Source organism: Scatophagus argus, chromosome 4 (assembly GCF_020382885.2).
Source record: "Scatophagus argus isolate fScaArg1 chromosome 4, fScaArg1.pri, whole genome shotgun sequence".
In the NCBI taxonomy this organism is placed as follows: Eukaryota; Metazoa; Chordata; class Actinopteri; family Scatophagidae; genus Scatophagus; species Scatophagus argus.
Window position 1 is genome coordinate 10,812,190 of NC_058496.1, and position 23,802 is coordinate 10,835,991.

General features: G+C 40.5%; 1 protein-coding gene across 3 annotated transcripts in view; it reads left to right on the top strand.

The window, feature by feature from the left end:
* The window catches only part of grid2 (glutamate receptor, ionotropic, delta 2), a 427,565-nt gene extending 404,541 nt beyond the window's left edge, over window positions 1-23,024 (top strand). For 2 of the 3 annotated variants that reach the window (XM_046387649.1, XM_046387652.1), the window contains 2 exons: window positions 8,862-9,102; window positions 19,816-23,024. In XM_046387649.1, coding sequence (XP_046243605.1) covers window positions 8,862-9,102; window positions 19,816-20,274 — 700 coding nt within the window. In that variant the 3' untranslated portion in view covers window positions 20,275-23,024. Of the gene's footprint in view, window positions 1-8,861; window positions 9,103-17,010; window positions 17,283-19,815 lie in introns of all 3 variants that reach the window. The other variant, XM_046387650.1, reaches the window with a different exon arrangement.
* The last annotated feature ends 778 nt before the right edge of the window (window positions 23,025-23,802 follow it).

The following is a 23,802-nucleotide window of genomic DNA, read 5'->3' on the forward strand; positions in this document are numbered from 1 at the left end:
CAGATTAGATACTTAGAAATCAGCATGTTTGAAAATATCAGGTTGTCAGAGACAGCTCAAATGACTGTTGTGACTGTGTGAAATGTGTCTGGGACAACTAAAATCTTCCTTCAGTGTTTACCCATCTTTAGAAATTCAGCAAATTCCTTCAATATCCACTCAGGTTGTAAACACTCTAACTGCAAGATAGAGGCCAGCAAGTTATCTCTACCGCTAAAATGAGGCTCAGTCTACGACTAGGAAAGTCACTGGAGAGACTTTTGTAGTTCACTCTTTTCATATTTGGTACCAAAATAAAACTAGCTCAAAATTGAACTCAAATATGCACCACCAGTGCTGGAATAATATTTTTTTTCTGTCTGAGTCGACTCCAGAAGTCTGTGGTTGAATAAACAGGCTTTCCAGACGTAGGGGTATTGATGTGTGGCTGTGGGTCAGTGTGCTTCAGCCTCAACTTCTCTCAGTTTTTGGTTTTTTTTTTTCAAAACACAGGAAGACAATAATCAGGAGCAGGTGCACCTCACTGACTGGGTCGATGGTGCTGAATCTCTCTGCTTTCTTCAATGTCCTGCTTACAAAAGTGGAAAACAGATTTGGGCGAATAAAACTAAGTGACTGCAGCACAGTTCAGTTTGTAGCCGATCGTGTACCTCTTTGTGATACATTTCTGGCAGGTTTGGTTTCTTTCCCGAGACAAGTCGCGTAGAAAAAAGGCAACATGAGGTAATGATGATAATCTCACGCCTTATCGATTCCCCACCATCTCTATGGGCAGGTCAGATATCGGGTTCAGCAAATCATTAGTTTGTCGTGATTCAGATTCTGAAGATACTTCAGTGGGTTTAGTGTTCGCTGACTTGGATGCTTGAGCTCAGCTCTTTCATCGAAGGTCAACCTCTCCATGCCTAACATGTCATACTCACATACCCAGAGGAAATTAAACGCCTACACACAAGACTTCAACAAAATGTCTGTCTCACTGTAGTTTTAGTGCTGATGTTTTCACAATCAAATCATTTTCTAAGACATGCTTGTACGCTGACAGCAAAATTTTGAAGTATTCTGGGAAACTACTTTTGGATATACTTTTCTGACTTCATAACATGAACATGTTTTTTCATGTTTTTTGGCAAGGCTAACACCAGAGAGGCATCCAGAGACTGCTGATGTTGCCAGCTTTGTGTTAAGCTAGTAACTGAGCTGTCAGCCCAGTGTTCTTCTCATTTAAGCAGCTGACAGCCAGCGGTCGTCTCAGCGCAACAAACTCATTTTAGCATAACACCTCTGTCTCTCATCGCCGCCCCTCTACCCTCTCTCCGCTCATTTCATTTGACATTCTTCTTCTGTTCACTCATCACATCCTTTGTCCTTTCCCCTCTCTTTACTCCTCACCAGCTCTCTTCTTCTCTCCTATGCCTACGCTCCCAGGACTTCATCACTCTCTCCATCCTCTCATTCTGTTCAGAAGGCCTTCTCCTATTCTGCCCCCTCAACCTGGAAGGCTATGGCGGCAACTGAAGCTGTCCAGCATGATTACCCAAGGGGATTACAAACTACTTGTACAAAACCAGAAGAGAACATCTGTTGGGGTTTGGTCTTATAAATACTCTTGAAAATTTGACTGCCACTTTTGCACTTATATGATTTGGGTTCTGTTTCGTCCCTCGATTGAATGTCCTCCCTGCCTGTTACTGTGTTGTATTGGTGCAGGTCCTCTTGACCAAGTCTCTCTTGAGAACGAGACCTTGGGCCTCTATGAAATTACATGCCTAAATCAAGGTTCAAAAAATGAATTTAAAAAAATCCTGTCACCCCTAGTTTCTCCCCTTTCCCACATTGTACTATTTTGTTGTCCGCCATCCGTCCCAGCTGAACACACAGCAGTCTCTTTTTCTTTTTTAACTCCCCTCACATTTTCTCACTCAATTTTTCATCTTCCCGTTTTCTCTGACTCACTCTGATGTTCTCCCTCCACCTCTCACCTCGTGGCAGCTTCCACTTTTCACCGTCTCCAGCTTAAAAATGTGTGTGCTGCGGAGGTGACAGGAGAAGAATACTCGTACAAAAGAGCAAGGCTTTTATACTTGCTGCAGACATACGAGTACTGCGCCGTTCCTCAGACAGCAGTGTGCCCCATGATGACGCACCACGCGTCAACACCTCTCACAGTTAGGAAGTCTATCAAGTCAGTTCCGCAATTCACTGAAGTGTTTCACATTATGCTTGATAATCTAAGTCACACTGCTCTGCATTTTAACTGGATACAGCAGCAGTGAAAACCGTCTAATGGGGAAAGTGCAGAATGGGATATAACCTGCCTTTATAGAGGTCTATGGATGGGCCAGGGGAAGACTGCAGAATCAACACTATATATGGAGTTGCTGTACATTTTAAGGGGCAATAAGTTTGATTTATTTATTTTACTGCCCCATAGCCGAAAATAGCCATAATATATCCAGAGGGGGTTGATAGCAGAGTTGATCAATACCAATGACTCAACAAATAGTTTGCCAGGTGCTGAGATAACAGGCTTTCAAAACTCACTTTGTGGCCCGTAGTCACTTTCTGGAAGAGCCCCACCATCCATTTGAGTTTGAAAGACACTCCCCACATTTCATTTATAGCATTAAGAACTGATCATTAAAACTGTTACAATAAGAGATTTCTGTCAAGTGATCTTCTAAAAGCCCATTCTTTAGGTAATAAGGGAACATACGTCTCTGTGTTATATATTAAAACATAAAGTATTTTTGTTTCCAAAGAATTACAAAGATTTGAAGTCATAGAGGGTCATGAAGACTTTGATAAGCCAAGCAGATGAAAATAAGTAATGACTGCACCTCTTTTGACAACATCGATGACAGCAATTTTGTTTAAATGTAAAAAGTGTTAATTTGTGTGCGAGTGCATCTGTCATACATGTTTGCACTTCTATACTGAGGACCCACCTTAACCACCACGACCAACCCCAGACTTTAACGTCAACCCAATTCTATTATTAATCAGTAAACAAAACTCTTAAGTTTCATAAAATGCCCTATAGAAAAGCAATGGCGAGCAATGTTCTCATTCTGAAGGTTTAAAACTCAAACATAGTTGTACCAGAAAGCATGTGTGTTTCTGCATTTTAAAAAGAGAGAGGAAATAAATGACACAGTGTGCTTTGTTCAAGTTTATGTCTCTCCCACCAGCATTATTCAAAGCATCTTTCATTTTTTTACTTTTTTACTCACACTATCATACTTCCTTGGAGGCTTCTGTCCCCTGCTCGTTTATCCAAATCGCTGTGGTGTAGGGTTTTTGTTTTTTTGTTGTTGTTTTTTTTTTCAGCTTGAGTCAGCTAATAACATGTGATCATCCCACCATCAAGGCTGCTGCCATAGAGTTACCATGGCAACACCCAGTCCACACAGTAACGGCCACTGCGGAGAGAACGAGAAGGCATAGACAGAGCACAGACAAACACACGCAGAGGCACACAACAGTTGCCCTGCACCACAAGGGAAACCCTTGCTCATTTGCTTTAACAGCCATTGGGAGTGTTAAAGTCATTATAGATCTCCCCAGTCAAAGTCAACGATCTTAAAGCAAGGTGATAACTCATTACACACACACGCACACAGTGTTAATGCATCTCACCAGCTGTTTCACAGAAGGAGGGAGATGCGCACGTGCTTACCCCATATGCATACGCATTTACTATATAACAATACATAGTTACATAGACAAACGCATTCAGAACATACATACACATGCACACACAGTACAGCTGTTTCACGAACCGGATAAATTGCACTTGTTCTGTAATTACATTTCACCCATCACACTCACTTTACTCACCCCATGTATGTAGATGACAACGACATCGAAAAACTCACATATAATGTACCTTTTAGTTAACAATAGTGCATTAAATTAGATACTTACGGACAGTTGACATTAATATAGAAACCACTCTACTATATAGTACACAACACTAATACTTGTACTGTGCATCCCCAGACTGCAATGACATATTGTACATGCTAGTTTTAGTGAAAAGTGATCTATTTCCTGATATCTATGGCAGCAGTGTGCTGACTTGATGTTGCCTTGAGCAAGAAACACTAGCAGCCACTGAAGGAGGAAAAAAGTAAGATACACCTACATGTATACTCCCTCAGTTCAGTATTCTTCATATTCAGATTGAAATTAAAGCAAAAGAATAACAACAAAGCCTTTTGGATAACTGTGCAGGGAAAAATACATATCAGGAAATTAATTAATTGTCACATTTCTCCTCATAGGTCAGTTTGTCCTTGGTTTTTGAATAAATCATTCAGAAATGTTGTGTATTTTTAGTGCATGAATATGCCTTTACATGTGGGTCTGTGTTACTGTGTGTGAGCACAGGGAATTTTGATTGCCTTTATGTTTTCAAGAGAACATGTATTTCTCTTGGTTAGATAGCAGCAGACAAATTAGACATCTAGACAGATGGTGTACTGCAGGAAACCTTTGACTCAATCCATGTTTTTGTCCGGCAGCTCACAGTGGCCTTTCACCCATCCTGTCAGCCATAGCATAGAGATAGATGAAAAACAGTGGTAGCCACTTTTAAAATTATCTATCGATTTTTTTTATTTTTGTTTGTTTTCTGTTTGGTTTTTTCTTTTCTTTTCTCCTCTCATGAAGATTAACCATTCTTCACCAAACAGCTGCCGTTAGCAAAACACCTCTTCTCGGTTTGTTGCTGATTTTAAATGTGTGGGGTCATTCTGGACACACTTACATGATCTTTAAGTGTTTCAAGCTCTGGACTGACTGAAGCTCAGGACTGATACACGGAAGCGTGTGCACGATGCATTTATGAGCTAGTGTATCTGGAGTGCTGTCTTTTTAAAGGGCCCTTTAGTGTAGAATGTAAACATCTTCCTCTTCACGTTTGGTTTGTGCCATCTGTCCAAATGTAGACGTGGTTTAGTATTTTGATGAAAACCCATGGTAGCGAGTATCGCATAATTACCAGCATGGCCATCATTTCAATCCTCTTTCCTACTATTATAGAGTCAAATCAGTGTATTTTTGGATCTGTGCACAGGATAAAGGCAGCTTAACCTCAATGAGATAAATGTAAGGTAAGTGTAGCTAGTGTGTGTGTGTGTGTGAGTGTGTGTGTCACTGTTAAGAGTTTGATTCAAGGGCCTATCAGGGAAGCAGCTTTTGCATAACTCTGATAGGCCAATTAGTGACGGATGATGGATGATGAGCTCCAGACAGGGTCGTAATAGAGAGGAGATAGAAAGCACTCTGTCCTGAATCTCAAATCTGTTCCGCTCTGTCCTCCCTTAATGTTACATGCAGCTTAGTCACATCCTAATAATTTTTCTGATCAAAGTCTCTTTTTTTAAAAAAGTTTGTTTTTCTTTTCTTTTCATCTGTTTGATCTTTGATCTAGTTGGAAAGCAAACCTTTTGCTCGTTCTTTGTTGTTCTGTTTGGCATCTTTGAGATTGTCTAGCATACGAGAAGGAAATGTTGGCATTTAGTCTTTGAATTAATATTTGAAAGTCTAATTGAAAATTTGGATCTTTAACCTCCAGACAATAACCTCAACATGCAGTGAGATCATAATTAAAATCGTTTGATATTTGATAGTTGTTATATTCAGTTGGCATCACAAATGTTAATATGTTTTCCACTGTTTATTTGTTGTCCCTCAAAGGTCAACAGTGAACATCCTTTGTAGAATTTTGTCACAAAGGTATTTACTGTCTATTAGGGTTGTCACGATACCAGAATTTTAATCTTTGATCCAATACTAGTAGAAAAACCAGTACTACATACTTATGTTGATACCGCAGCAAAAGGGAAAAACAATTATAATTAAAGAATTAAAAATAATTAACAACCTGCACACAGTGCTGGTATGTAAAACAGCACTATGTAACAACACATTTGTAATAAAGTTCATAACTGTGCAGCGTTAGGTTGAAACTCTGATTGGAGATTTTATAGCTCTGGAATGCAGACACCTGGTACTGAAAAAGTATCCACTGTCTATAGATAGATAGATAAATTGTATTCACTGGTTTTAAAGTCACTGAAAAATGGAAATGCACCTGTTTATTGTCACGCCTCAAGTGCCACTCAAAAACCTGTGCGACATGGTATTTGTGACACGTAAGAGCAGTCGACTCATGAGGCGAGATAACAGACGGCAACTCCAAACATAAAGCGTGTCTCTTCTTTTGACAGGCATGAAAAGACATCAGAAAGACAAGAAATCTTTAGAAATTGGCTGATTTCCAAGAAAGAAATCATGAAATATTTTGACAAAATATTGCCTGCCGTCTTTGATAGGTGGGATTGCTCTTATTCCATCTCATTAGCCTGCGTCTAATCCGTCTTCCTCTGAAGCCATCTGCCAGAGTGCAGGTTTGTTTGTTTGTGTGTGTGTACGTGCGTGCACATCCGTGTGTCTGTAAATGTGTGTGTGAAGCATCTGTTGTGACAGATAAAAAGGTCAGTTCTGTATGAAAGGTGCATCACTTCTCTAGGTGAAAAAAAAATGTTTGTTTTCACTTTCAGAAACAGTGATTTTTCTGTGATACTGTCATTAGAGGAGAACAAACTAGTAAGAATCCTGTTTGACGTTTTCTGATTAAATGCAAGTGCTGTTCCAAAACTAAATCCTAGCTTTGTCCTCATGCATATCAATATTGTGCCCAGCATGCAACAGTTTGAATTTTTTTTCTATTGTTCCTTCATTAATCAGCAATCTAACACAGCGGTTCCCAAACATTTTCACCTCAAGGACCTCGAAACTGACACAAATTACAACCCCAGATTTTCTCCCAGGATCCCCCAAACTTATGACAATTTTGCTTTTAGATATTCTTTTACAGAATGTATTTGAAACCCATGACCAAAACAGTCAAATATTCTGTTAGTGTATTATTTAAGGACTGAATTATGAATACAAATGATCCCCTTCTTGCCAGGGACCCTGTCAAGGACTCCAAGGTCCCCGGACCCCACTGAAAACCACTGATCTAGTGCACTGACACAAGTCATGTGTAATACAGTAGAGTATTAGCGTCCAAAAGTAACTTACTAACATGTTAGAAAGAAAATGGAGCAGGGCCCACTGCAGTGCTAAAAAAGAACAGGTGCAGGATTGATGTGAGATGAGGGATTTCTACACTGACTACCTCTTCTTCGTGCCAGTGGAGTAATAACCAGGACACACAACTAGGCCAGTGCTGCCACTACTATTGCTGAACATGATTGCAGATCTGTTTGATTTCATTTGTTTTCAGTAAATATTGCATATCATCTACACAAAGTCTTATCTGATCTTGGCGCTAATCTGTGCTGATCTGAGCCAAACAATCCCGCAATCAAGGCAGCAGTTGGTGGACATGATCTCTTATTAGAATGATTGTTTGTGGATTTGCTATTGGAATTAGTTTTTCTTCTCTTCTCTTCAATTCTCTTCTCTTCTTTCTTTATCCTTCCCCATCAATTACAAAAACAACTGGCATTTTAACCCTATAGTTTCTTTGTCCTTCCAGTTCAGCTCAGCCCAGGAAGTGATGAGATTGTCCCTAAATGAGAGTGACGTGGCTGTGGGTGAAAAACTGACTGACTGTTTAGCTGATTTACATAAAAATGAGCCATGTATTTTTCTGGCTATTCTGGACGAAATTAATTATACAAACTGTCTACAGGGCTCATTTGCATTTCTTGATTGATTTCAGTCTGTTTTGTGTATTGCATATGAGTATAAAATGAAGATGAAAGATGGGCACTGTCGTTTATATCATGTGTGTTGTCACAGAAACTGAGGGAGGCGTTTGCCCTCAGGAAATTCTGCACAATTGCAAGCATCTGTCTTCATGTAGACATGTATGTGTTTGTTTGGACATGCATGCAGTCAAGTTTGTGGCTTTCTTTCTTATCAAATGTGCGTCCACACTGTTGATGTCGATCAGTGTGGTTTCTCTAAGAGGGATTGTTTGCATCTATTTGTTTTTTGTGTCAGTATGTTCATAGCTGTGAGGGAGGTATATGCATGTGCGCCCACACATTCCCAGATTGCCTTTTTCCTTTTAGTCTCTCGTATTCCTTTTTCCCCTCTCTCCTCCTCTATACCAGACTGCCAGTTAAATATCCAACTGAATGCTAACAGGGCCTACGTACGTCTGTCTGTCTGTCTGTCTGTGCATGTGCAGCTCTCCTCCAAACCAAAACGAACGATCCAGTTAAATAATAAGCTGAAGGCTAACAGAGGGACACCATCAACCTCTGAGCTGTATCCTCTCTAAAGCCATCAATCGTGGGACTAAAGCTAGGCTGCATAATGACATTGTGGCAGTACTCGCGCTGTGCTGCAAAACATATTAATGTTAGCTATAATGAGTTTGACAGCCCAATATGGTTGTCAGGGATCAGGGAGGATATTTTAACTGGCAAACACTGCCCTCAAATGGAAAAGAGGAGATATAGCAGCTGCTGTAAAAGCTGCAGTGTTGTCAGGTTTTGTGCAAATGTCTTTCATTCTCTGTGACTGTTTTGAAGCATTTTGATTCTGTAAACACTAAAATGATACACAGACATCATCAATCATCATACCCATTTACTGTGCTCATTCTGGCCAGTGTTACCATTCATACCATTCATATAGGACTGCTGTTTCATGTATGCTTATTTCTGTTTGTGTTCACCTGCTTCAGCTGTCAGAAACCTGAAATTACAAAAAAAAACAAAAAAAAAAAAAAACTGTGTGATTTCACAACGCAAATGTCATATTTTATCAGACCGATATGTTTCTGACATGGCTATATGCTTACATGCTTCTGCCTCCTGCCTTTACCCCAGAATCTTGGAGCTCCAGCAGAACGGGGACATGGACATACTGAAACTCAAGTGGTGGCCCAAGGACAGCCCCTGTGACCTCTACAGCTCAGTCCAGACACGGCAGCATGGCAATGCCCTGGACATCCACAGCTTTGCGGGTGTTTTCTGCGTCCTAGCTGCTGGCGTGGTGCTCTCCTGCCTCATTGCCATGGTGGAAAGCTGGTGGTCACGGAGGAAGGGATCCAGGGTCCCCTCCAAGGAGGTAGGGGGATGAATGAGTGACTGAGAGGAGGGACGATGGTGCAGAGATATGTTTAGAGCCTGCACTACATCCCAGCTTGTGTTACAGATGAGTAGAGTTATTGGTAGACAGAAAAGGAGGGATAAAAAAATAAAGTAATAGTGGACCAATAATGGTGGGAAGCATGATGGATGGTCAGGTCTAGCTGTGGTAAGGGGAGAGGGGTGTGCGATTACTATATACAAGTCTAGACTTTGTGGCCAGAGATGCAAAGGTGAAAAAAAAGTCTTTGTGAAGGAGCAGTGACAGTGTCTGGAACCTTTGAAATCCCCTCTTGTTCACATTGTCACTTCCCCTGAACTAAATTTGCACACAAGCAAACATCATCCTGATAGGGCAGGCTGCAACTGCATTTGTTGCTGAGCTTTTGCATATTTTGTGAAGAAGAATCCTGGAGGTGCAATATTAGATCTCCAGTGATATAAACAACAGATGTCATTGCCTTAGCCATAGTTCATAAGTTGACCTAAGATACAGTTCATACTGATGCCAAACAAGACATCTAACATTAAGTGAAGGGTATTATTAGAATGAGATGATGGGGCCGCATGTTTTCATAGGTAAATATTTAGTTCTCTAAGACTGTGTTCGCATTGCACCCACAAAATTCTTCTGTACATCTTTGTGCACCCTAACAATGCAAAATCATACTTCAGTTTCTCAGTATGGGTAATTCAGTGGTATTATTCTTCATCTAAAAACTAGTAAGTATTTACTGCTCCTGCCATGTATTCAGCTATCTGCTACTGTTGGTGTCCTGCATAATCTCACCCCTTTCTCAAATGTTTTATTAAAGCTATTTTGATGGTGCTGCGTCAGTGTCAACAGGCTAATCAACCACCGATTTTTCTGAAAAGTTAATGTATTGTAGAAAAGACAACAGTGCCGATGTTAAAAGCAGAAACAGAAACAGCCCCTCGGGCCTGTTGGAATGTTGCAGTGTGCTTTGACCAAGGCAGCATCAGAAACGCTGACTCGTAGTGTTAAACATGGATATTTATACCAGCATTCCACTCTATAGTAGTGGAAACACTCCACCTTGTAATTTAGCAGTGGCGCCCTGTGAAATATCCAATCAATCTACATGCGGTTGATCACCTCAGCAGGATTATCGTTTGAGACAATCAGAGTGACTCTAGCAACATCCTTCCCTCGGCGAAATCCTGCGGTCTGTTGTGATGTGGTAGCTTTGTTTGCTCCACCATAGACAAGAAGGGTAACGTCTTCAAAGAAAACCCCCAGTGTCAACATGTTTAGAAACCTTTCCATTAGTGCATCGTGAGTGCAAGCAAGCTTAGGTCCTTTTCACCAGAATAAAACAGAATGCTCGCCATTGTTTTAACCTGTCTATTTAAGTTACAGTTTAATCCACAGAGGGATTTGACAAGGCTTCTAATTCAACTTTTAATGCAATCCCACCTCGTCACCTTCCCTGCCTACTGCTATGTTTACCAAAACACAGAGGGTGGGGGAGGTGTTCAACTAAATAACTTTAATCAGAACTGTGAAATTGCAGCAAAGTGTAGCAAATTTGGTATGCAAAACATGCCACTTATGAACTGAAAGAAATGTAATTATGTGTGAAATAATATTTTCACTTTTGGTTTAGAGTTAATTATTTATGTGTTGGTAACAAATTAGACTGAGGCATGAAGCAGCACAGATTAATTTTAGCAGAAAACGTTTTTGCCATCAGGTAAATTACTTCAGCTTCAATCAATTGCCGTTTTCCCTTCTGAGGTAGCTATTTGATAAAGGCAGGCTAAGGTTAATGTGTGGATTATGAATTTAGAGAATTAATGTTGAAGGTTTCCAGACCCATCATTCGACTTCCTGTCCCTACCAACATAAGACTTAAAACTTACCCTGAGTCAGACAATATGTGTTTTAAATGGTCTACCATGATGGATTACAGGTATTGTTACATGCTGACCAAAATGGGCTTTAATGGTAGACAATATGTTATAGAGCCACTAATTAGGACTGTCTAAGTGATCTCTACATAACTCTGACTACCAGAAAGTAGTAAGAAGGCTGTCCTATAACTTAAATCTTTGGTGTCTTGCCAATTTAAAGTTCCATTCAACTCATAAATTAGAAAAGATGACAAAAAGATTGGAATGGAAATTGTGGCTGTACCCAGGATGATTTAGTGTCAGATCAGGTAACGTCTCTTGAATAAAGGCCAATCATCTGGAAAGTAATTTAGAGGAAAATTTCAACTTAAAACTCGATGAACCCAGAGGTTTCAGATGTTTAAATGAGCAGCTCCTGGTTGAACATTGACATATCATCACAAATTAATGCATTACCACATCAGTATTACAAGACATCTATTGGAAAAGATGTCTTGTAATCATGAACTGAGGGACAATAAAGACTTGACTTGAGTGGTGGTGGCATCATTTGACATGATAAACAGAAATACATGTATATATACTACAAACACAACTGAAATTGGTGTTTTATAATGGGCAAATGGGTGGTTTGTGACTTGACTCATGTGCTTCATCAGCTGTGATCACTGTAGTGTGCACAGACACACTACTAGCTTGTCTGACAAACTACTTGGAGCTTTCACACAGCTTTGTTTACCGCAATTCAATACACCACCTGCAATCTCTTGCAACTGCTCAACACTGGCAAGCTATTTGCTGTATTTATCACTTGTCATTTGGGCTGTTTGTTCATTGATTTATCTAATTGTTTAATTTTACTTACACTTAGTTTAAGACTAGATTTTGAGATGTTCGCTTCTGTGAGCACACAAGCAGGAGCCATAAAGTCATATTCAGACTCCTCCCATCTCGGTCAATTTGAGATGTGCAAGTATCTGGCATGATATGTTGTGAAATGACTACAAGCTGCACTTATAACAGAACAATATGCTCAGCTACAGGTTGAATGCAGTTTGATCTTCATAGGGTAAATTTTATTTCTTCTATAATGTTTTGTATAGATCCTATAGTGTGACTAAAACAGACATTGTACATATTGTACAATACATCTCTTAGCTGATTCAGTATCTAACCAAGTCATTGTTTTGCAAGTCACAAATCAGTCTTATATCTTTCCTCTCAAGTCCTAAATCAAGTCCTAGATCCTAAACTTTGAAACAAGTCCTAATGCACTCATCATGAGATCTATACTCAAATGCCAAAGACCTGTGTGGGTACTCGAGTATAAATTTCTGAGATTACAGTGTGCACTTGAATGCACCATGAAGCCCTTGTCAGCACCCACACAATCCCTGACCCCGTGTGTGTGTGTGCGTGCTAAACTCCAACAGAGACAGCAGAGGACAGAAGCAACACGTTCATAAATAAGTGAAAAATGTGATAGAGACTTTCAATATAGTTTTTAATTACATGACTATTTTGGTACAAACATTTACCCGCCAGTGTGGCAGATGGCCTTCTGAGATTTACTGACCATTTGGATAATCTACCAACATTTGACAATTGGCTGGTGCTGATTTCAGACCCATGATGCTAACGTTAATCGATTCAGTCTGATTCATGGCAAGCTTTTTAAATAACAGTCAGTGGGATTAAAGCCTGAGTTGAGTTGCCAGGTTTCACCGATTTTTTGACTCGTCACATGACTTGGAACTAAAGTCAGGCTCAAATCGGTCCACACCTCTGCTAAGCATTGAATAATAAGCATCACCATAAACAATTTTGAGACCCAGTCAGGTGAAATCATGTTCCTCCTCCCAGAACAGTCAAAAAAAGTGGTATTAGTGTATAATAATTTCTGAAGGGTCTTACATTATATGTTGCAACTCATGCAACACTGGCACCCAGATATTTTGTTTTTGATCACGCTGATATATTTTTTTCTTCAGTGTGCACACCAGCAGACACACCATATACCCCCTGCCTCCAGCCCCCTGCTCACTTACCAGCTTTAATCTGTCATTCAGATCAGTAGTCATGTCTGCCACCGAGCAGTCACAAAGACACCAAAGCTTTTGGTTGAACCCAGAGTCATGTTAAGCACAGTGTGGTTCAGCTACAACACACACACACATACATGCCCCCCGCCATCTTCATTAGCCACTAAGAGCAGCCAGTGGAATCAGCCCCTGACTGAGTGCAGGAGTGCAGTCACAACAGTGAATAGGAGAGACAGCAGGGATTTAAACGGTAATAGTCTTTGATTATCCTTGTAGTTCTCGTTGAAGATTTTGCATAACAAGGCATCAGGTAGTAATTGACGTATGAGAATCACTGTTATTGATTAGAAGTGACATATGGACGATAGGGTGCACTTAATGCATATATGCATTACGGTAAATTATGAGTCAATGATTCATTGAGCAAGAATTAAAGAATTAGATAGTTTTTATGCTTGGAGTATGGGATAGCAGTGGTAACTGGATAGTACAAACCTATAGTGCATCATTAGAATGTCCCCTTCAGTGCTTCCATGGTGAAAATGAAGTTGATTCAGTCAACCATGATTGTTTTTGATAGTTGATCCTTAACATTACCACCTGGAAAGAGCAGTCATCTATTGATTTATATTGGTCTAGCTCAAGGTGAGCTCAGATTAACCACCAAACCTGAAGGGCTCAATGTGCTTCTAACAAAGGGCTTGGCAGATCATTGAACAGTGCCTGAAACTCCCTTCAGTCCACTTAAGGACCCCTGTTGGTCCCAGAACCTCAGTTTAAAAACTACTGCCATCACTTTTCATGTGAACAAGTAGTACATCAACATGAATGCCCTTGAGGAGATACTGTTTTCTAATACTGTTTTGCTTTCAGATGTGTTCGGACAACACATTGTACAAATAAGTTTACCTCAGGCTTTAAACTCATCAATCAAAGCTTTTCATTTGGCTGAGATGTTATTTCTTATCTGTTTCTCAAATAATTCTATCACAATATGTGTAAAAAAAATTGGGTATCATACAAAAATCTCAAACCATCTGTTCAGAATTTTTCCAAATGGTTGACCAGCTGCAGAGAAGAGAACAGGAGACAGTCAGCTGGGACCACTGCAGCATGTCCTGACTCAGTGGAGGAAGGAAGTCAAATTTAAGTAGTCTTCAAAGCAGCTAATTAGATAAATTGCATATGTTGCATTTTATTGACTGGGGAAAGCTCGGCCTCTGCATGCAATTTGGCTTTAGTCATGGCCAATGGAGTAAGTCTATCGTGTTTAATGTCACCCAACTTCCTTAAGTTAAATTAATAAAGTGAAGCAAACCATAAAGCTTGTAATTAAGTCCATGAGACGCCTCACTCTCTGTCAGTTTAAATGAAGAACTCGCTGGCCTCTGAATATTGAGACAGCTTGAGACCATCACACTGAGCCAAATGTATGCACCTCCTTTTCCATTTTTTTTTAAATTTCACCGGAAAAAAAAGGAAATTCTGATGACCCAGTCCTGATGCGTGGGCCTAGAAAACTTGGCTCAGCAAGATACATTGGCACCAGGATTATGAACTAGGAGTGCAGACTTGGCGCAAGGACTCTTCCAATGCCTCACTCCGACGCAGAGAGGTACTGTCTCTAGACAGACATATATAAATTGTCAGTTGTGCCTCATCTATCCTGGATGATTCCAGATAAGACCCGACGATTATCAATTCAAAAGTACGCTGACAGTGCTGAGCATTTCTAATTAGAAAATCAATAGACTCACCCTCATTTGTCAACTTCAAGGAGGACAGTTTCCCTAATATGTCCACTCTTGCAGTAACACACACACACACTCACACACACACACAAATGAGCTTGCACTCTCAGGTGCATGCATACATGTCATCATTGCCTCACATGAAGTTTGCCTCTTCCATCATGTCAGGCTTGTATGCCCAAATATTGTGTCAAATGTGCCATATCATGAAACCCATTAACAATATACACCACATTTACATCTGTAAGATATTTGTTCAGCTTTCATAAGCCCTGGTGGTTTTCAGATCATTCCCTCTCTCACCAGCAGCAGTCAAGAATCAGGTTATCTCACTCTCAATAACACATCCACAACTTAAGATGGATGCGATTCGCTTAAAATGATTAAACGCCAGCATAGAACATGACTACGGTCATTCATCAGATTGTATATCCAAAGCACCATCCCCACCTGCCTCACACATACACACATGCTTCTTGCTTTACATGACAACCCACAATCCGCTGTTCAAACTCTGATGCAACTAAGCTGTGTTTGTGTCTCTCTGTTTCTTATACATACTAAAATGTGCCTAATTACATACTGTACCTGCCTGTACATGCCTTTACATTCGCACTGTATGCTGTATTGCTGTGGTAACTGCTTTTGACCGTGGGCTTTATGTCAGTGTTTGTGCTGTGGTTCTGTGTTGTGTGAATGGCTGACCTTGTTAACCGCTTCTCGATGTCAACGGTTTGCTTTTGAGTTTTGTTTTTTTTTTTGTTGTTGTTTTTTCAACCAGGCTTGTACGCTCATGCAACCCACAAATACGCACATTTCCACAGAGCTGACTAATGATGAGAAATGTAGGATATGCACACACTATCTTGGGACAATCCACACATTAATCCACACTTCAGTGACTACTGAACACAGTGCCCTGCGGTTCTTATATCTTCAATATACTATATTCAATTTAACACATAAATGTGCATTTTGCCTACATATTTTATTCATCTCACCTTGTTGTTACTCATTTATACTGCGCTCAAAAGCATTTGAACTCATTTTAGGTTGTTGACTGGGTATTTCTGTACATCTCGGGAAAAATGGATCACAGTGCCCTTAACGCTGATTTGGAAGCAGTTCTAAATTTTGGCATTACTGTGACAAGCTATTTCCAGATGAGTGTCTGAGGCCCATTTCATTCATAACAGGGCGGCTGTATTGCTTTACCCTTTTTGACCTATATATATATATATATATGTTCTGCCAGAGATTTGTATGAAAGAGTTCTGTCAGTGGAATAAACTGCATCTCTAAAAGTTCAAATCTGAGATAAGCTAAAAAGCTGCCTATCGATGAAAAGGAAACAACAGTCATTGTCAGAACTCTTCCATAATATTAACATCTGTGGTTTTGACCATGTCTGATATTTCACGTAATTCATAGATTTAGCATGAGAAGAGCAGGCACTTCCTTGTGTATCATCCTCTTTGGTACATCTAAGCCAGCCGGGCTGTTTAAGGTTTGATAGGAATTGCCGGCCTACTCATTCTAACTCTATATGATGATCTGTGTCACTGTGGCTCAAAGCTCTCATATTGCCTTTTTTGTTTTGTTTTTGTAGATAAGTACTCTGTGTTGAGGGGTGTAGCGGGCGAGGGGGAGAGAGAGAGAGAGAGAAAGAAAGAGAGAGAGGGGGAGAGAGCAATACAAAATGGCATTTAAACATCTCCCCTTTCCAGGTATATAACGACTGTGTGAATGTCTCTCTGAGGACACGACACAGAACGACCTGCTTAACTGTGTGTGCTGACTGACTGCCATGTCTTTCTTCTCGCTCACCCCCCACCCGTCTGTCTCTCCAACTGTCTTCTCTCTCTCCTCCACCTTACCATCCTTCCATCTGCCTGATCTTGTCTGTCACTCATCCCTTCTCTGTCTCTGCCCGTCTGATGTTTGCCTGCCTGCGTGTCTGCCTGTGTGTCTTTTTGGCTTCTTTTTTTTTTTTTTTTTTTTTTGTTCTGGCTTGTTTCAATCTTCCCACTCAACTTGCATGCACACAAACACAAACACATTTATATGAATTACTCCACATTTCTCTCCCGTCACCCTCATGCTCTCTCTCTCTCTCTCTCTCTCTGTCTGTCTCTTGTCCTATCCCCTTTGTTTACACACACACACACACACACACACACACACACACACACCTACGTGTTTGTCACACACTCACACCAGACACAGGCAGATGGGCCATCTGCCAGACAAGCTCCTGATCCATGCCCACACAGCCCCAATGAGCACCCTCTTGCCCTGGGCGGTCAGACCCAGAACCAGACCCCCAACACTGCCAACACCACTGTGCCCACCGCCACCCATTACCAGCCCCCAGCATGCTGCGACATTCCCTGCGCCTTGATCGTGCAGCACTCCTACGAACCTACGAACCCCTCCGAGCTCGCCCCCAAAATGAGAATGACCACCTTCACCACCTCACCTCCCACCCCAAGGTTATACATACAATAGAGGATAAAAATAAATCATTGGTTAGTAATGTTTGAAGACAGATGCTATTCGAAAGACCATGATATATGTAATGTACTGAGAGACATGATAGGCATCAAGGAGCAGGCTCCAAACTTTGGTGTTCCCAGAGTAGCAAAACACTGTGCTTGAAGTAAATCCTTTTTCAACAACATTTATATAGCTGGCATGTTGCCAGTTGATTATGTTTGCAATGATGCCTTTTTGCCATTAGAGGGTGCTGTCTCTCCATCTAGAGGCACATGGAGCATCATCTTTGACCACAATGCCAACTTTACATGCTCTGCCTAGTTATAGATGCAGGTATACACCTGCAATGAAGAATTTACTTTCTGTATATACACAGATATCTGTATATACATACATTTTTGCGAAACCTCATTTTACAAAATGAAGCCAAAAAATATCTTGTGTTCTAAACTTGGCTTTGTTGTCCAAAATATGGCCTTTTCATTACACAAATGAGAGATTTTATCTCAGTCAGTGTATGTTATTATCATTTGGGTGATTCGGTGTTGATTTTTATTTTGTAATGTTACAGTGGGAATTATAAGAGGTAAACATTACACAATACACTGAGGTCCTGCCACATTTTCCACAGAAACCTTCCTCTTTTCCTTGCCTCAGTCCCTTGCAATCACTCCTTGTAGTTACCCATTAGTCTCCTTTCACAGATAGCAGACTGACCATTTGTGATTCACTCTTCTTTTTCACCTCCCCTCATTTCTTTGATACCAACTCACCCCTTTTGATATCCCCTCCTTCAAACATTTAGTGTGTATATGATAGTGTCACAACAAGCGTTAGCGCCCCATCGTCTTCTCCCTCCTCCCGCTGTCCCTTCCTTAGATGGCAACCAGGGGGCACCCTCGGTCCCCTCTGTCTGTGAGCTACATACATTAGGTCCAGAGCCCCCTGCAGACCCCTCAGACCCAAAGGACACGGTCAGTAAGTCTCGTTACCCCCAGTAATGTGACTCCCTCCCTCACAAAACCCTCTTTGACCTCACTCAAACAATATTTCCATGAGATGTGAACCACCAAAATTATATCACACCTTCCTGTCACCTACGTTTGAGACTCATACTTTCTGTAAAACCAGAGGAGCGTATCACCACGTGTGTTTGTGTGTGTGTGGACAATGCAAAAATTTAGATAAAATTTTGGGAACTCTTTTCAGCACCTTTCAGCACCTTTCACCTAAATCCTCTCCTCTCTATATCCGCACCTCATTCATTGAAAGCTCCGTTGCACCACTGTCCACCCCTCCCTATCCAGTAAAAGCATGAAACACCTCTCACTCACTGAGTGTTACCATCTTTTAGACTATGTGGATAAGTTATTTATATGTGAATAAAGTCATGATAAGTTTCATTTAACGTATACTGTAAGTTAAGATAAAGCTCAAGTTAATGTCTGTGCTTGTTAAGATTGTAAAGTTTGTCAAGGCATGTTTGAAAGAAGTTAAATCATTTATCTTAATGTAATTAAATAAGCCATATGGGCTGAACTGTGCGTGGCCTGATAAAAAAAAATTCACTTGAAAATGAGATGTCAATCTCAATGTGAATTTTTTGGCATGATGGCCAGAATGCAATATGGGTAATAAGAAATGTGTATTTTCTTATATTAATAATTAATTTCTTTTATATTTTTTGTAATTATTATATCAAGAATAGAATTGGAATCGCAGGGCACACAGCATGATGGCGGTGTGTTTTCTGTGTGTATTCCAGAATTCCCTTAGCAATCTTGTAGAAGTGTATATGTTTCTCTCTTCAATATCCTGACCACAGCTCAGAGTGTGCTTCTCTATCCTTCCCTCCATTTTTTTCTCCTCTCTCTTTGCTCTCCCTGCTTCCTGTTAATCCATATTTCCCTGTGATCATCAAACATTTAACTTATTTTTATTTTGTGTCACACTCAATTTCAACATGAATATAATTCTTTAATTATGCCAAAACTTTTTGTTTGGCCACATGCATGCAATCCTGCCCTCATCATTTCCTCATTTGCACTGTCCAACGCCCTTCTCTTGCTTTCACTAATGTTCTTACTATCCATTTATACTGGTTGGATGGATGTCATCCCTATTGATGAATACAAACACAACCCATCTTTGTCCACTTCCTCTTTTTCAAAATTTATCCTCTCTGCACATACGCTTCGTTTCCTCTGCTGTTCTCTTCATTTCCTTACTCCTCTTTTTACACTACCCTCACTCCTTTTCCTTTACCTCCTTCCTTTCCTTTCCTTCCTTTATCCAACTTTCCTCTATTCACCCCTCACCTCCCTCTCACCATCTCCATCCTCCCACTTTCTCATCCCTCTCCCACCATTCTCCTTTCCATTTTCCTCACCCTCTTCCCCTTTCCCTAAACACTCTCCCTGGATCCCGTCCCTTCTCATTCTTCCTTTCCAACTGCCTCCCCTTTTATCATTTACCATCATCGCTTCCTCTTCTCCGTCCTACTCCGTCCCTGCCCCTCCCCACCTGCAGGACGATAAGGAGATCGACCTGGAGCACCTACACCGCCGGGTTAACAGCTTGTGCACCGAGGATGAAAGCCCCCACAAGCAGTTCTCCACCTCTTCCGTCGATTTAACACCCCTTGACATGGATGCCCTCCCTGCCGCACGTCAGGCACTTGAGCAGATCAGTGATTTCCGCAACACCCACATCACCACCACCACCTTCATCCCTGAGCAGATCCAGACCCTCAGCCGCAGCCTCTCTGCAAAAGCCGCTGCAGGATTTTCCGCTGGTTTTGGTAGTGGAGGCGGCGGCGTGCTCCAAGACCATCGGACTGGCGGGGTGGGCCCTTTCAGGCAGAGGGCCCCAAACGGTGGTTTCTTCCGCAGCCCAATTAAAACAATGTCCTCCATCCCCTACCAGCCTACAGGTCCAGGACCCAACTTTGGATATGGCAATGATCCAGACAGGGGCACTTCTATATGAGGTGATGTTAAGGATATGGTGGGTTTGGGAGAAAGAGAATAAGGTAGAGAAGAGAAGGTGGAGGTCAGGTGGTGAGGGTTGGTCATGGAATGGTAAAACAAATATATTACGGCTCAGTTAAAAAGTGAGAAGATAGAGATTCGTGTACATAGTAATCTTTATGTTTTGAGTTTCTGCTTGGTTGTTTCCAGGGGTGTCCATTTTGTATGTGGAGAAGACGAAGGAGGTGGAGGTTTGTAAGGGGTTCCTTATCCTCCTGAAAACCATGCTGGTGAGGTGCATAAAGGGAAGGGGGCATAGGGGGCCTTGAATCTTTGCTTTATTGTTGTTGTTGTTGTTGTGATTGTTTGGGGGATTATTTTGGGGGATATGTGTGAAAGGGGATCTCTTTTAATTGTTTCTGTTTTATGATATGAGGACTGCTCATATAATGGAGATCTACTAAAAATTATCTGACTATTATTATCTAAACCCCACCGCCAAGGGTTTAGTTTCTAGTACTCTAACCACAGGAAGCCCTTCTTTATTCCTGTGAGTGCCAGGGCTGCCATTGGTGGATGACTCATGGTGTCTTTAGCCATCAAACAACTCCGAGGGGCTCACGGTACCAAGCAACTATAGGGCAGTTATTTTGTGAAGGCATATATAACAGTAGTTTTGTCTGTAGCCCTTGGAATACATACAGCAGCCCCTTGTAGTGTTGAAAAGGTCCCGTCTCAGTGGATACTGAAACTTTCCACTTCTCCAGTGTTGCTTTGCCTTTTCACTATGTGGGAGTCCATACTGAGTTTTCATTTCTCTGGTGTTGTTTCACCAATATCTGGGGTTCTAAACGTGCAATCATCTCCTCACAGTGTCCACGCGGTGGCCTGACTAGACCTAAGACTTTACAGCTGAACACCTGCTGACACCGTCACGGTGCATCGGTCTTGAAACTGCTGAAATGCCATGACAGTGCAACAACAACACTGTAGAATCACCAGTTTGGTGTGTCGATCTAAAACTATTTCTGCCATTTTGGTGCATCAGTCTGAAACTGTTTTCACCATTTTGATGCACATTAAAGACTCTTTGTCGATCCCACTGCACTGTACCAGTGCCCACAGACCTGTAAGTGATTGTATGTAGATCTGAACTTTTCTTTTCTCACCAGTACTGTGCTATCTGCTTTTAAAGTCAAGGTGAGATCCTCTAATGAGACTCTCAGAGGGATAGTAAAAAGGGATGATAGAAAAAAAAAATATAAGAAAAAAAAAACATAAAAGACAAGCCGAAAGACTTCAAAAAGCTTATGCTTATTATATGTCTTTTATTGAATTTTGTTTTTGAAAAAAATAGATTTTAATGCGTGGAATGTGTTTTGGTCAGGAAGTTCAAAAAATAACATTGTTCTGAGCTGTCTACTTGTTTTTTTCTCTCAACAAACTTTTAAACAAACTGCTAAATGAGTGCTGTCGTCTCTGGTTTTGCATCATGAAGTCATTCAAACTTTTACTTTGGATTTGTTTTTTTTCTTTGTTTTGTTTAATTTAGTGCTGCCATGACCCAGATGTTTAAAAGATAAAAGCTCATTCTGTAAGGTCAGTTCATTAATCACTTCTTATCGGGTTCTAGTGGTGAAATGGAGTTAATTTTGTGTTGAGGAGAAGCCATTGCAACAGCATCTTCAGTACAGGCCTTATATGTCAACTAGCTAGCTGTACCCTCCCAATGTCCAGTCAAACCCAAGCTAACGCCATCTACTGGAAACATTTTAGAGCAGCAAATCAGTGGTTTTGCTTCAGGGTCATTGGAATGTCATGAAGAGTCAACAGCCATCGGAATCCCAATGGCTACCTTTTATGAGATGAGTCCGAAATATACTTCTATTTCATATCTGTAATGTTAAGGGTACTGTTTATATAACTTGTTTTTTTAAAGTGCCAATTAATTACAATGAGACCATTAAGGTGCATTTTGGGGTGGGGAAGTGGGACGGTACATTAAGAGCATTAAAGGAACATTTTGTGGATCAGGGAGTGGGGTGGTAAAATGGAACCAAATCTTTTTCACTAACACTGTATTAATAATTGATAACGTTAGTTGTTTAGAACAAGTTTTCAGTTTGGTATCTTTAAGAACTAAAAACTGCAAAATGTTGTGCGTAGAGAATTCAGTCAAGCCACAGTGTTTTGAGGCAAGCATTCATAGGCATTCTTTTCTTATATTAGGCTACAGTATGGCTATTGAATGACAAATAGGACACAGACATTTAAAAGGTTTTATTTAGTATAAATGAAAGAGACATTATAAAAATGTATATTTTACATGTTGATGCTATTTTTGTTTAACAAAAGAGAAGAGTATATCATGACAAGCTTTAGTGTTGAGTTTAGCAGTCACATTACTGCATTTGGTTTTCCCTTGTTATGCCCATGGTCAACATAAACATAAACACAAACTCTGCTTTTCTCACCTCATCCTGAATTCATTTTATTATTTGCTGGCTAAATAACAAAAAGTGGCAAGTTGATTAAAAAGAACGCATGCATAAACTTGCTCTTGCGCTATCTGTTAACATTTTTAATTTCATACATAGAACTACAGGATTTACTTGATAATTTTCAAAAATTTATGATGTACAGTATTTAATATAGGCCTATTTTGTTGTATGTGTTGCATATTATTCAAAAATTGAACAAACTGGGGCCTCTGTTACAAGTGGCAAAGCTTTCTGTGTATAATTTGTCTAATAAACAGGTTTTCTACAGTGGGATGGTATTTGTTGTTTTTGCTAATCTAGAAAACCAGACTGTATGTGAAAGGCAGTGCATTGCAGGAATGTATTGTGGATCTTCTAATTTATCAACTGTATGTCAACAATTGCTGTTTCCAATTCTGCATGACCCTCAACCTTCAAATCACAGCAATGACTCCTCAAAGTGAAGTTTTCCATCATGCTGAATTTGTTTTCTTTTCTCTGATAAAGGAAGCTCACTAATGACCAACCTTTCACGAAATGAAATTTCACACTGAAGTATCTTCATAGCAGTGTCAAAAAGTTCAATGAAAACCTTCTTTTGTAGACAAAGGTTTCTCCTCTTCAGTGTGTTCTGTTGTGACTCGACTCGGTTTCTGGTCCACATGGCTTCACATCTTACTGGTAAGCGGGCCCAGGTACTGGTAAGTAGTCATGTTTTCATCGAGACAATGATTTGTTTGTGTGAAGAATGAACATGCAACTTGTCTGGGGTTGTCAACATGCATGTCACCATGTAATTCTAGCCTTTTATTCATTTGAGCCTATTAATCCTGCAAGTAAAATTGATTAACGCAGGCAGGGTGTCACTTAAAAATTAATGAAAAAGGATTTCATCCCTTGTAGATTTGTAGCTGAAACGATGATTTTATGTGTGCAATAGAGTTTAAGTTCAAGCATGAGCTAAGCTTTTGTGTCTTTCACTTCAAACAGGCTGTTAACATCAAAGGCTTGTGTACTGCTGTTAACAGCTGGATAGACGCACTGCTGAGGACGACTGCTGTCAAGTT